The following is a 15,900-nucleotide window of genomic DNA, read 5'->3' on the forward strand; positions in this document are numbered from 1 at the left end:
CTTTTTACACGGAACCAGGACAATTAGTCACAACTGTCACATGTCAAGTTGCTCTTATTATTACAGGCAGTCAACAAGAGAACTGCAGATGTCAGAAGGATTTGGTTGTATGCACACAAACATCATGGAAAATCTGGACGTTATGCTGCTGCAATGTAGACATTTGCAGCATATATGAAAATAACCCTAACCAGTGATGAAAAAAATGAAATGTCGAGCTAGCTATGTACCACTCACATCTTATTCCAGGATTCTAAAGGGAAAAAGGTTTACTAATTGTGCTGCCTGTCAACCAATAATTCCTGAAAGTAAGAAAGACAGAGTCTGTCTCAAAGAAATTCAGTTCCTGCAAGTTTTGTTAACTGGTGTTCCTGTAGTGGACACAGAGGCTGCAGCACAAGCTCAGTAATCATCTTTTCCCTTTGGCCAAGCAGCAGGTGCACTAAGGTGGCATCAGCCTCTAGACACAACAGGGCTCAAATCTCTTTCACTAAGAGGTAAGAAGAGTAAACCAGGAAGGAGGCTGGAAGGCCCCTGAAAACCTGAACAAGAACAGTGATGCTGCTAAGGTGAGAATGGAAGACAGGACAAAAACTGGTAGGAATTCCTATGTTCTGTGAACTGCATAGCTAGCTGCAATCTCAGGTTATTAATTTACACAGATTAATCTCTATTTGCAAAAAAGAATAATTATTTTAGATCCTGCATGGAATCTCATTCTAGACAGAAACAAAATTCATTTTTGACACCATAACATTTTTTGTTAGTTTGTATATAAAAAATATTCTAGAACGCTATTACAGGACAATAAATGGCAATATTTTCAAATCTGAGATGTTCTGGCAAGTTGGTGTACTACAGTTTATATTTTTTAAAAATATGTTAGTATTATTAACAGAATTATACTTTTAAATGCAAACTAATTTTGGCAAAATATCCAAATACGGAAAAGTATGTTTAAAGAGTAAACAAATTCACGCCTAAAAATAAATACCAATTCCTCACACTGAAGACTCTCACAAGTGTTAGTTTACAAAATTTACTAGGAATCCTGACAATACCTTCTCACTGGTAAAGAGTTCCAGCTGTGATGCCAGTTCCTTTATTCGTCTCTCTTTTTCTGACAGCTGAACCTATATGAAAAGAAGTTTAAGGTTCCTGGAAATGGAAACTATTTCTTTGCATGTTATCTTGTGAAAACAAAGTTCAGTGATTAAGTTCATCTTTCAGATGGAAATAACTTTATCTACTATAGCTACATGCAGTATCTAGTACTACTACAAATCAAAACCAACAGTTCCCCCCAGGTTTATCTACTGGATAACAGCAGTACATTAGCAGCCTCTTCTTATCAGTTTTCAAAAGCCAACTGTGGAATGATAAAATACTCCTCTAAAAAATGAGGAGTAGTATCAGTGATACTAATGGCAGGAAGGACACCACTGACCAGAAATAGCTAAAGTTTGCAAGCCTCACATCTCACCATTTCTGAAGCAATCTGTTGGCATTTCAGTGACTTATTTCATTCACTTCTCTCCAGCTCTTATATCCCACTACAGAACTGAGAGAACCAAAATCTCCTACCTCAAAGACCCTAAATTAGCTTCACAAACATCTATCTTGTGTCTCTGTTGGGTGCTCTGCGAAGAGATGCAACTGACACATTAACACAAGTCTTCCTTGCTTCAATATAATTATTATTTAAATACTCTTTCTCTACAAAGGGCTATTTTATTTAGATTCTGGTTACTTTGGAGAACAATTCTCCACTTCTTTTTTTAGCATGTAAGCTCAATGCTCTCCACAGTTACATGTCATGTTTTTTTCAGTTCTGAAATTCCCTCTCGTAGTTCAGGTCAACAGAGAAAAATTTACCATTTTTTTTTTTTAACTTCACCACCTGCACTCTCCCTGAATGATAACAAGTTTTGAATTGCAGTCAAAATGGTTTCAACTTTGGAACCAATTATTTATTTCTCCTGCTGTTGAGAAATTAAAACCAAACCTGTTTTACATTAAATCATGCATGGAAAACTGCTAATCAGTAAAATTAAATTTCAAAGAGACATGCATTTTATGAAATTAGAGCTTTGAAAAATACTGAAAAGGGACAGCCTACAGAGTGCTGAAACGAGCTGTAGAATAATTCAGTATTTTATAAAGAAAAACTGCTTAAACTCCCAATGGAAGGAGGTTTGTACTGGAATTGACATAGTCACAGCTCAGTTTAGTCCCTGTTCATCACAATGGACATAAGTGGGCAACAGAGTATTCCATCCTGTCAGCTACACTATCACCATGAGACTGAGAACAAGCATAAAAGAGGGTCTTACAGAAGTTTGCTGCTCTTATCTTGTCCTTGTTGACCTAACAAGCCACTTCAGCATATGCATTACTATCACCTAACCTCAGAGATGAAGGACTCTTGTAAACTAAAGCTGCCCATTGCGCTTGACTTGCTGGTGCATGTGTTGCCTCACTCTATCTAGTAAGGCAGTAGCTGAGATCCTCCAACTTGAAGTAGTTCTCTCATGATGACTTTAAAAACATTGTATCACTCATTTTGTACCTCTTTAGTTAATTCAAATTAAATGTATTACACATTACTAAGCTGGTAATGCAGCATGCATTACGAAGATTTTAGACAAATTTATCAATCAATATTCCTGTTAGTATTATAGAAAGCAAGAGGAAAGTACAGCTCTAGCCCTTTTCTCCTGTAATACAAGATTAACGTCATGTATAAGTTTGTCCAAATCTATTAAAAGAACAAAAGCCATTTGTTAATATACTTAAATCTGTCTTACTTTAAAAAAGGCATTATGTTGCTTTTACGAGTGCAAAACACAATTTCTATTTACAGAAAAAAATTAGTATTTTTTCCCCATTAAACTCTTATTTGAACTACTAGAAATGAGCGACTACATTAGTAACAGGACACCATTGTCATAAACAAAATCTGTAACTTACTTTATACTGATCCTCCATTGCTGCTAGCTGTAATTTTATATTCTCATTGATTTTCATTTGTTCTTTCCACTTCAGCTCCAATTTAGCAAGTTCATCAGCATAAACACTGCATTTCATCTTCTCGTCCTAAAGCATTTTATACCATGGCATGAAATACTTAGTTTTAATAGATTTCCCCCCAACTCCCAACAATGACACTGTGTAACCCCATGCTTTTAGAATGAGACCATTTACAAATGGCTTCCCTGAGAAATCAAGCCTGCCTCAAGACTTTGAAGAGGACAGGACAACTCAACACTGCATCAGTTATGTTCCATACATATCTTTTTCTTGCCCAAGTTTTCAACATGCTGATACTCCTCTCTAACTTCACAGTTCTGAGTTTCTTTGTACCCCAATACTACACTTATTACCATTATCCCTTCCCAATGCAACTTCTACAACTGAAGTATCTTTCATCCAGAAGGTCAAAGGCAAAGCATTCCTCAAGCACTGCTAGAGAAGAAATAGCCAGCAGAAGCTAACGTAGGCTCTCCACAGACAGAGTAACGAGCAGAATTACAGGCCAATTGTTACATCCCAGAGAGCACATTAAAATAGCATAATCTCATTGTGATAAATAAGAGAAACAAGATGAGCAGAGACAACAGACAGAAAGCATTTCTTAAGCCATTCTACAACAGCCAACTTTTCACCAGCATCACTGATGCAATACTCCATCATCATACATACCTCCAAACTGGTTGAATGAAAATCAAGTTAAGATTGACAGATTAATATCTGAAGGGCATTTCTATCATGTCTACAACACAACTGGTACCAGCTTTGCTCCAGAGAATCATATAAGTGCCTTTATGTATGACTGAGCCCAAGCTAGTATGCAGCACCCAATCAGACATCAAAACACTGTAAAAGGAGGATGACTTACTGCATTTGAATAGCATGGCAGATAAACACTGCTACACTCATTCCAGACATCAGCTGGCTTATAGCAACTTGCTGTATTTTATTTAGAAAAGTAAATACATCTAAAATACAATGGAGAAGGGGCAAGTATTCAAAACCTTAAGCACAGAAGCAGTAGCAGTTTTGTTCATTTAATTTACTGCACCTGGGTTTTCCCAAGAGGTCCTTGCCTGGGCTAACTCCACAGGTAACTGAAAGCTGGCTAAATCACGGAGTATTTTCTAACATTAAGGTTTCTACCATAACCACAGTGTATCACACAAACAAGCAAGGTAACTCAGCTGGGTCTGCTTTGTGGTTTAGACTTCGCACCTACAGCTACTTTCTGTTTAATTTTCTAAAGCAGCCATTTACTTACTGCCAACATTTGCTTGCATTTCTTATACTTCTCTGTTTTCTCAGCAATTTCTTTATTCATTTCACGTACTTGCTCCTTTACCATGAATTCCGAAACTAGGTCAGATGAAATTGGAATAACTGTGAACGCTGAAGAAAAAACGGTATTTATGGAATAACGACAACAAAACAAAAAAGTTTGTATGAGAGAGATGACAGGCCGAATCCAACAGTGCATCGAGAACAAAGTGCTCCATGTTATCCAGGCAAATGGTTAATCCAAGACAATCAGTATCATGTGGCTAGCGACAGTTAAGATCAGCAGTCTTATGGGCATGTATGTGTTCAGCTCCCTCACAGACTGAAGATGAACATAAATACATACACACACATACTACAAAGGTAAGTGTGAAAAAAAATTAAAAACCACAAAAAAACCCACATACACCTCTCCCTTAGCTCTGAAGAAAGTAAACATTAGGATACAGACATTAGGGTAACATGGTAGATGTTCTTTTGTAAAACTATGGAATGCCTCAGCAATCTACTTCAACCCCATCACTTATAATAACTGAGCTTGCTGGGATTTTAGTTTAGGAAACATTTAATTTAGTTAAGAGGAACCTGACAGGAATTACAACTGTAGTCTCTATACCCAGAAAGAACGTGTGAATTATGAAGTAACACAAACAAAATTAGGCAGTATTTAGTATAGTGGCATTTATCAATTCGAACTGAAAAATAAATCAGGCTTAGTTTTAACCTATTCTATGTCCATAGAGTCACAGAGTCATTTAGATTGGAAAAGACCTTTAAGATCATCGAATCAAATCATTAACCTAACTCTATGAAGTCAGCCACTAAGTCCCAAAGCACCTCACCAACAGTAAGTGAAGATTAGAAGATTAGTTTAAGAACTTAATAGTTCATAAAACTCATAACCTTGGTAAACATTTTCTAGTAAGTCACTACTGCCTACAAATCATGAGAATAGTTTATAGTCTTGACTTGCCATCGTATAACCAGAATTTTTCAATGGATTTGATTTTACAGTAGAATGCTGGAGTGGATAGTTACTATAACACACGTGTAAAATTACCACACTATTGCACACCATCTGCAAACTGGAAGAGGATTTTTAATTGATTATTGGCCTGGCAATCTGGCTTTGTGTTAACTATCAATCAGAAATGGAAGAGTTCAGTCCTACTGGCATTAACAAACATCAGCTGAACTGTTCTGAAAAGATACACATTTGTGAATGTCACCACTTCAATAAGGACACAAGATTTTCCGATTAATTTTCACATTTCTAATCATTGCTTTATCTGAAACAGAACAAATCCACCTACTTTATGCTATAAATACTATTAGTGACTACTTCACACAGACATTCTCAGACTGATAAAACAGACAAAATTTAAGCTGTTGATACCTGGAGGTGCAGACAACTTTTTGTCTGTAACAACGGCAGTAGCTGTCTCAATGTTAGATGGATCTGTCAGTTTCTGCTGATGCCCTGCAATTTTCTTTGTGAAAAGAAATTGTTTTGGTGTTTAATTAAATGAAAGCCAGATCACAAAGTAATGTATATCTTGCACTATCTCCTCCAAAACTGGACTACATCAAATTGCTTATTAAGACAGGAGATAATAAATATGCAAACATTAAATTCTACTAATGATGAAATTGCCTTACACTATGATTTTTATAATCTTACTTTTATAAGTTTCTTTTTCAAGAGAAGCAGTAATTTCTATGCAAATTAGAAAAAACTCATTTTCTAGACAGTTAGTTACACTGAAATTCATCAACTTAAAACTAATATTCCACTAGAATATGGAGTCTTTATTACTAGCAAGTGCTGGACTTCTGGTGTCAAGGAAATCTGGTGTTTGTTATCAGATGTACAACATAGCCAAAGGTTATGTAGCTTTTTAAGGAAAAACCACAGGTGTTCTGATACAACACCTCATTCACCATTGACCTTCTGGATGAGAAGACAACTTTTTGAAGTAATCTGTGGATCAAAGCTGGGTTACTACCCTATTAGTTCTGTGGATAGCAGAAGTACTTGTCCGGTTTTCTTAAGAATTCACATTTGTACATCTTGCCATTGCTCATATACCTTCCTCCCTTTGACCTCCTCTCCAACTCAGTCACTAATTCTCACAAAATTCTGAAGAACTCTGCACTCAAGTGTTTGAAATTCATTAACAGGTTCAGTTATTAGGTGGACTAAGACTCACATTATCGCTAAAAAGCCTCATACCTTTATGAAATAAAGGTTAGAAGAAAAGTAAGAATACAAAATACATATGGAACACAACTTGGGTTGTGGAAACTGTCTCTCTATTTGACTTCAAAATCCTTCTCCAAGTTCTCCGTTTCCTCCACTTCTGGGTAATTATGGATTTCCCCTGTTGCAACTTCAAAATTCTTCCTTGAACCATGTTGTGCTTATAGGTTCATCCAAACTCTGCTGGCTTTCTACATACACCACTTACTATAAATTCTGTGCTTGGTTTCAACAACTATCTAAAAAGAATCATAGAAGTAATTGAGCTTTATAGAAGAAAATGGTAAATTAAGGAGCCACTGCTTTCTGCATGTTTTAAACCTTTTTAAAAGCAACAGGTTTTGCAGAAGGAAATAGAATAGTTGCAAAAAAGTTACAGAAAGCAAGCGCAATTTCTCCCATTCTACTTACTGCCTGTTCTGCAAATTTGTTTACTTGTTTTTGAAGTTTTTGACATTCTTTGAATTTTTCCTTGTAATGGTCAGCAGCCATTTGCAGACGAAGCTTCAGATCTTCAACTTCTCTGCGCAGTTCCTGCTCTGCTGTGTTTGAAGTTTCCTGAAAAAAGAAAAGATTTCCCTCAGAAACTGTTCTCCCTTTTCTTCAAATACCATATTTCCCAAAGTCTTTTTTCAATTAAAGAAAGCATAATGCTCTATGTAAGTACAGAAGTAGTTCCTGTTTTCTTTGTGTGAAGGAAAGGAATAGAGCAGTAGAGCAGAGAGAGGCAGCACCTGTGCTGAACTCCATTCCAGGCAGGACACATTGAAGGAATAAATAGGCCCTGGTGTAATGCCAGAGGCAGGTGTAAATGGGATTTCTTATTCTATGGGCTGATTAATGTATACCTAAAGACTGAACTCTTCCAGAAGTGTGCCATCTATCTTATAGACAAGTACAGCCACATGGCAAAAGTGGACAGACCACAACTATATTCCATCACACCCACTGTTTCTCCTGGAAGTGGTTCAGCTGAGCTGTCACACTGGTACATGAGCTAAGCAAACCAACTGGATATACACAATACTCAGATACTTGCTGGTTACCTGAGTCATTCAGATATGTGCTACTGCTCTCAGGACGCATATCAAAGGCGTTCTATGTAACTGAAGTTTAACATGTGATTCTTGGATATTTTAAATATAATAGTTATTGTTGGGATTGTATTGTGCACTTTGTATTTACTGCACTAATTTAATCAGCTCAAGGTATTTTTTCAAACTGCTACACCATTACAGTAATCCTAGTAGTGAATTAATCCAACGCACTTGCAGTCACAGATCTGGTTCAAAGCTCACTTAAGTCAGAATGACAAAGCTTATATTAGCTCACTATACTTTTACCCAAGACAAAGCCAGTCAAGACAGTTTCTATTAGTGTAATATTTATACATATCAAATATTAATGTAACTTTGACAACAAATACTGCAAGGATTCATAAGAATAAAGACGGAATCCATCAATGAGGAGAGAATATTATAAAGAAAATTCTACCAATACATTTTCTTATCTGAATAAATTTTTAGTGCTCCTGTGGCTCAGATGAAAGAATTAAGATAGGGAGGGGATTTGAAATAATATAGGTAAAGACTATTATTCTGTGAAAAAAATGTAGAGGTGGAGGGGACTTGCTACAAGAAGTAGCAGAAACCTTCCTTACCAGCCTTGCAAATCAGATGCACTTGATTTAAGATAAAATCTTGAGTGCCAAAAGATAATTTGATAACTCTTACTAACCATCCAGAACACATTTTATTCCCCAACTCCAACAAAGCCAGCTGTGACAGACTTTATTATAAATACAAATAAACTGCAATACTAAATACTGACAACTTACCTGTTCATTTTTCAAAGCTGTGCTTTTCTTAAGTTCAGCTAAAGCATCAGCCAGCTGCTTTTTCAGTTTTTCGGCCTCCAGACGCACACTGTGGAGATCGGCCATCGTCCTGTCCCGCACGTTCACTGCGTCACTCAGCTCCTTTGACATTAGGAGAGCCTCCTGTCTGCTAGCCTGAATCTGATCTTCAGCTTTCCGAAGCTGTTCTTTTAAAACACTTGCATCCTCCTAGGAAAGGTAAGAGAGAAAAGAATCCGCCATTTTTTAATTCAAAGCGTAAACAGAGGTTGGTAATAGGGATTAGAAATACTTGAAAGAAAAATCAAGTTTTCCTGGTGGCTTTGGCAAAAGCTCTAAATGAAGAAGGTAGTACACAAGTATCACTTCCCCCATTTGCCTTCTTTGCTAGCTGTGGTGTGCAAACCTATTTCACTACAACATCAAGGCAAATTTAAATATTTTATCTGTACTGGATTTATTTTTTTTTTTTTTGTATTTTCAGCTTTAGCTTTAAACATACGCAAAAAGAAAGTCTTTCCAACTTCCACAACTTCTTTGCTCTTATCACTGTAGAACTCTAATGGGCACAAACAGGCATCCAGCTTCAAAACCAAAGTTCATCCCACTGCAGGTAAAAACAGAGTAAGAGGTCTTACAATGCCTACAACTCCTTGATGTAATACACTGCAAAGCAACTTTGGGATGTTTTTCTCACAGCTCCATTTCCCAAGATCTTGCACAGCAAGCTTGTCAGAAGGAACAGAGAACAAAAAGTAATGAAGAGCAAGCCGCAGCGTGCTGCACTACTGGCCTCTTGGTCCTCAGAGAAGTCCAGAATCACAAAAATAAAACGAAAACTCAAAGCTACTATAAGCTACTCACAGCCTCTGGGCTTCCTGAAGGCATAATCATCTCATATTCTTGAGTCTAGACAAACTCAGGCATCTCTAATCCATTATTCGTTAATTTTTGGATATACACTTAGCATAGGAAGTCTAGAGGAATACCAATATATTTTGTAAGAATTTATGAACATGGAGAGCCTAGGAAATGCCCTGAAGTTCTGCCCCTTAGCTATTTTTACAGCACAATGCATCCATTACATATTTTAGTAAATATCTGCAGTTTCACAGTGGAACAATCCTACTGGAAACATCATAAGATTAATAAATGATGTAAATATTTGGTTGTTTCAGTACTGACTGGTGCACACATACCCCCTACATGTTTTTACTTCCACGTAAAACACAGGAGTAAAACACACAGCTTAAAATCCAGGAAGAAAACTGCGGAGCAGTCAAAAGACTAAAGCAGGATAAGCTGTAATTTAAAGCAAGACAGCATGTTCTTTCTGTCCTCTTGCTATTTCCATTCTCGACAGCATTACTTTTCTACTTAAACTTTACATTTAAAACTCACATTAATGCGGTTTCTATTCTTTTGAGGTGTAGATTGCTTTTTTGTGAGAACACTAGCAAGTTACACAAGACAAAGTTACCTGCATAATCTGACTTTTCCACGCTGGCCTCAAAGGCCGTGTCTAAATTAATTCTCTAGTTAGGTCCAGGAGCATATTTTTGAAGGAAAACTCCCAGTCAATTCCACTATTACCTATCACACTGTAGATCACAGGACAGAACAACCTCCGAGCACAGAAACCACATCCCTTTCAGATGAAAGGGGACAGGAAAATGTACCTTGGGAACAAACACCTACTGGGTACTCTACTGTGGTGGGTTGACCCAGGCTGGATGCCAGCTGCCCACCAAAGCTGCTTCATCACTCTTGCCCCTCAACTGGACAGGGGAGAGAAAATATAATGAGAGGCTTGTGGGTCAAGATAAGGAGAAGGAGAGACCATTCACCTGCTACTCATCATGGGCAAAACAGACTCAGCTTGGGGAAAAAATTAATTTACCACCAATCAAATCAAAGTAGGATAATGAGAAATAAAACCAATTCTTAAAAACAATTTCCCCTTCCCTGATCCCTTCTTCTCAGGCTCAACTTCACTCCCAGTTTTCTCTACCACTTCCCTACCAGTGGTGCAGGGGGATGAGGAACAGGGGTTGCAGTCAGTCACCACATGTTGTCTCTGTGACCCCTTCCTCCTCAGAGGAAAGACTCCTCACACTCTTCCCCTGCTCCAGTTGGGGTCCCTCCCAAGGGAAACAGTCCTCCATGGTCTTCTCCAATATGAACACTTCCACAGGCTACAATTCTTCACATACTGCTCCACTGTGGGTCCCTTCCCCAGGCTGTAGTCCTTCATGAATAGATTGCTCCATCATGGATCCCCCACAGGGTCACAAATCCTGCCAGCAAACCCATCACAGAGTGGGCTCTTCTCTCCCCACAGGGCCACAGGTCTTGCCAGAAGCCTGCTCTAGTGAGGGCTTCCGCTGGGGTCACAACATCCTTTGGGTATCCACCTGCTCCAGCATGGAGTCCTCCTTGGGCTGCAGGGGTACAGCCTGCCTCACCATGGTCTTCACCATGGGCTGCAGGGGAATCTCTGCTCTGGCACCTGGAGCCCCTCCTCCACCTCCTTCACTGACCTTGGTGTCTTGCACAGGGGTTTTTCTCCCCTCTTCTTATCTTGTCACAGAGGCACTACCACTGTCACTGACAGGCTTGGCCTTGGCCGGAGGCAGGTCTGTCTTGGAGCTGGCTGGCATTGGCTCTATCAGACAGAGCGGAAGCTTCCAGAAGCTTCTCACAGAAGCCACCCCTGTAGCCCACCAGCTACCAAAACCTTGCCATGCAAACCAAACAGATCTATCCATAGCACCACACTAAAACTGAAGTAGTTTGAAGTAACCCCACCTGGGCCATGGACAGTACGGATACAGTTCCTCAGCAATTCCACTCTCCTACACATTGACTGCTAACAACAATGCTACCACACTGCATAGCAGAAGTCACCTCTTCCTTAGAAGTCCTAGTGGCAACTCTTATTGCTGAGCTTTCCATCAATTCAGTCCATTTACATGGTACCTTATCCTTTCTCAGGTTTTACATCATTGTATCTAACAAGGCCTACAGCATATCTGATGTCTCCTCTTTTCTCCTCCACCACTCTCCACAGTCTCAACATAGCTACATTACTAACAACTTTGCCTCAATTTCCTTCCTTTTCCATGAAGTTAAAAGCAAGTCAAAGCGGTGCACCACTTGCACTGATGCACTTTTGCTGAACTCACAAATTACTTTTGCACACAGAGTGCATCTCACAGTTCATCATGTGAGAGACCTCAATAAGCTCAGAATGTGCAAAACAAACCAAATTCACTGTTTTGCTCATTTTCTGCATCTACTGAGAATGCCATAATACTCAGCCTGGTGGTATCTTTATGGTGATAACACAGGCAACCCTAGATATGTTTATTTTAAACCAGGCTAATTATATTAGTAATGCTTACCTTGTTTGATGAGGAGAGCAAAAAAGCTTTCTTCGTATTTTCTTTCTCAGCTATAAATAGCTGCAATCTGCCAACCTCCTCTTTATAATACGATATCATTTTTTCTTTGTTTGCATCCAAATTCTTAAACGTCTGGATTTCTTTTACTAGTTTGGTGTTTTCTATTTCTGTATTCTTCAAGTGTATCTGTAATGATGCTAAAAAACGTCAAACTCTTCTTCCACGTTATGAAAAATGAACAGGTGAACAGTAGTTGAGTGTTCACCAAGTTCTAACATCTCTGAGAGTGATCAGATGAGAAAAATTAAATGACTGATAATATCAGTGCCCTCCAGCACAAATTTCCTGGCTGGAATTCTATCAGCTTGAACATCTAACAACAGCTCCACTCTACACACACCTAGAAGATACGGCCCTGATTTCTGTCCACATCAAAATTCCACTATTCAGAATTCAAATCCTCTCTGCACAAATGCTGGACAGCTAAGGACTTGAAGAAAACTGAGGAGAAAAAATTAAAATTCTAGTAGTACCTACTTGCAATCATCTAAGCAAAGACTATTACCTCAGCAATATTAATTTCCAAAGACAGTAAATTTTAACAACTCTAGAGCTGTTTTTAAAATGTCAAGTTTATCATATTACGCCAAATAAAGGATTAAAGTTGTCCACTCAAAGACTAGATTTGTGTTGCTTATTTGCTCAGGGATTCTATGCTTATGAAAGATGGTTTGAGAGTTTATGACTTCAAGTGTACACCTAATACTACATGCCACAATTATATTTTCCTATGAACAGAAATATTTGAAATACACTTGACTTGTTTCATACAACCTAAGGATTTCATTATTTTAGCATATAAACTTTTTTTGCCATTTTTGTGGGGAGGCAGGGCACTGTATTTTACTTTAAATATGGCTATCTCTCAATATCAGCAAAAGAAATCAGCTATGCTAGTAAAAAAAAAGAAAGTCAATACAACATAGAACCTACTAAAGCTTCTCAGAGTTATGCACAAGACTGAAGAATAGGGATCTAGAAAACACAGTCTGGATAGACAAGAGTACAAAGTAATTCTCCTATTAAAAAGTGTGTTAAAATCAGTTACTGGGTGATGAACTGTGTAACTATAAAGGATTTCCTCACTAGCATCTATTATGTTTTGTTACTATGCCTGCATTTTAAGAAATTGGTCATCCATTCTCCTCCCCAGAGACCTTTTGTACATCATGGGATGAATTCAGATGCTATTTTGCTCATTCATTTTTTATGAGAACATCTATAACCATCATAAAATCTTTTCACAGAAGTTACCCATTTCCTTTTTCCCTTAACAAATGCAATTTATCAGATTCCTCCATAAAACACTATTACCTTTATTTCAAACTACTTCATTTTAGAGTATACAGGTACAAGAATAAAGTTACCTTATAAAGTTCTTTTTCATCCTTTTCTGTCTTTAACACACATTCAAGTTGTTCCTTCTCAAGTATCACTTTCTTCATTTTGTCCTTCAGACTAAGACATTAACAAATTAATAGTACAGAACTATTCATACAGAAAATGATACATTAAGAATTGTTAGTTTAAAAAAAACACCTATGGAAAGAAATAGTAAAATAAGGAAGATAAGGAACAAAATTACGAAATACCTGTCTAACTCTGTTTCTTTAGCAATGGCTTTTTGAGTAACAGTCATGATATCTTCTTCAAGCTGGAGAACTTTTGAGGCAGCCTCATCATGCTTCTTCTTCAAATCATCGATTTCATTTTTAAGAGCTTCTGATGCCTGAATATTATTCTTTTAAAAAAAAAGTCACAAATTAATGTAATTTAAGAGTGCGTATCTTCAGAACTACAACATGCTACCTGAATTAATGCTGTAATATGGTCACTAGATTTCTTCTCTTCCCTAAAATATTACACATACACTTCAAATATATAAAAATATACACAATGAATATATAAACCTTGAAACATGTTACACAGTTAATATAATAGTGAAGAGTTAATAAGGAGTTTGTTTTTCCACAAACATTCAGTTACAAAGACTACCAAAGACTTTGGACTATAAGACAAACAAAGCTCTATTTCACATCTTTTGCCCGTCTCCTTTCTGCAAACTAACCATCAAATGCCTAACTTAGAAAATAAAAATAACTTCTATTTTTCTTGGTACTTCCTTTTACTTAAAAAGAGTTTGCATTTAAGCACACAGTTGCACCACTGGAGCAAGCCACAGTAAAGAAAACTGCAGGCAAAAGGAGGAAAAACAATGGAAGAACTCCTGATGAAGGGCTAGTGACTACATTACATTCTCCCAGCTAGAACAGGTAGAAGGTCACACAAAGCTCATGGAAGCTCATGAAATTGTGGGATTTATGTCCCTGATGTTGGAAGCTGAGACAGAGCATGGTAACACCACCCAGAACAGACTCCTTTGCCAGAAAACTGGCAGCTGCCAGATGGGAAGCCACTTTTAAACATCACACTATATAGTTCCAGTTCTGTCCATACCATTCTAAGGCAGTGGACAGCTAAATGTCATCATCGCCTTAGCAAAACTGACATTTAAAGTCAAGTCATCTTAAATAACCCAGAAAAACACTATTTTCAATATAATACTATTTTGTTGAAGAAAATAAATTAACAACACTGAAGTAGGACACATATACCAAGATAACATGCTACTATTTCTGTTACCAAAATTCAATAAAGCTCAGCTTAGCAGCAACCATTATAGTTTGCTTCTTACCAGTGTTAACAAGGTCAAGACAGACTGACCAACGTGCCTGACTACAGCATGACTTAAAGGGTTTGTGCAGATACTAAGGTACAAGTTGTCTTTCTGCTCTGCATTTGGAAGGTTAAAGCACTAGTTCATCTATTTATTTTTAAACAAAGCTTAATGTCCTGAAAGAGGACTGCACTGTTACATCAAGAGAAATGCATCAGCCAGAGTTTACAGAGAACCCCTGCTAACAACCTAACAATGTTTTAAGTACAATAAAATATAATGAGGACTGTTTCTACTCATTAATTGTCAAAATACACTGTTCGTAAGTGTAATTAAGCCACTTTTACAAGTGGCTAAACAGAAGTTTGGGCATTATGATTTCAGGGGGGAGCGGGCAGGGGGTGTTGTGGGGGGTGGCAAATTAACTGATGACTCAATCACTTCCTAAACACTACACCAGCACATAAAGCAGATTTTCATTTTGTTACATATGGTATAAGAAAAGAGGACTAACACATTACAACTATGTGAACTCTAAACGGCTTTACTATATGTCATTATAACAAAGTATTTCAAGGAATCACGAAAGTATCATCTTTTTAAAAAATAGCACTGGAGATGACCTCCAATTTCATAAGGTCTTTATTTTTGAAGAGCTACTGGTTTCCTGCAACCAAAACTCTATGTACTTGTTATAATGAAGGCAGGATATTTAATTAAAGTCAGTGTTCCAAGTAAACCTCGCTATATAACCAGCAGCAACACCACACATTATAGCTGCTTGTCCTTCCCTAATGCAGGGGAGACTAATTACTTGCCTCTGTTTTGAAAGTCTAGTACAGTAAAAAGTCTATTTCAATGCCTATCTGTGTTTTCTCTAAACACCACTTTGGTATAACTGTAACTGTTGTAACCCAAGTGCCTTCAAAGGAATTTAATCTGATACACTGTACATACAAACGGTACACACAGTTCAAACAGGCTGCCAAAGGTAACATATATTAAAAGGAATTAATAGCCTGAAAAAAATCCACTCTGCAAACAGCATTACAATTGATGCCGCTTTGCTAGTTATTCTAAAGGGACATGGTATTAAAATGTAAAAGTTCCATATTTAATAGATTCTCACCTAATAAACTTGTTTAGATACAACTAAAGCCTATAGTTTTGAAAGAAAAAAGGTTTAATTTTTAGAGACAACTTGTTATTTTACAGAATTCTTAGCAATTCAGTTTAGCTGCTGCAATCCTAGTCCCCTACGCTCTGGTTACAGGCGTTTCAGAGCCTGAAAAATTTAAAATGAATGTTCTTGGACTATTTTGCAGGTAAAAGT

General features: G+C 37.5%; 1 protein-coding gene across 1 annotated transcript; it reads right to left on the reverse strand.

Annotated features, from left to right (window-relative positions):
- Nucleotides 1–1,043: 1,043 nt before the first annotated feature.
- LOC103782151 (tax1-binding protein 1 homolog) lies at nt 1,044–13,631 on the reverse strand (the record flags this gene model as incomplete). Its single annotated transcript, XM_008949899.1, has 9 exons — nt 1,044–1,133; nt 2,971–3,096; nt 4,295–4,413; nt 5,708–5,801; nt 6,983–7,129; nt 8,409–8,636; nt 11,831–12,016; nt 13,258–13,348; nt 13,483–13,631. Coding segments are annotated over 9 exons (1,230 nt in total), but the record flags the coding sequence as incomplete, so codon positions are not given.
- Nucleotides 13,632–15,900: the final 2,269 nt, after the last annotated feature.

The sequence above is a fragment of the Merops nubicus genome, unplaced genomic scaffold (genome assembly GCF_000691845.1).
Source record: "Merops nubicus isolate BGI_N331 unplaced genomic scaffold, ASM69184v1 scaffold13661, whole genome shotgun sequence".
Classification (NCBI taxonomy): domain Eukaryota; kingdom Metazoa; phylum Chordata; class Aves; order Coraciiformes; family Meropidae; genus Merops; species Merops nubicus.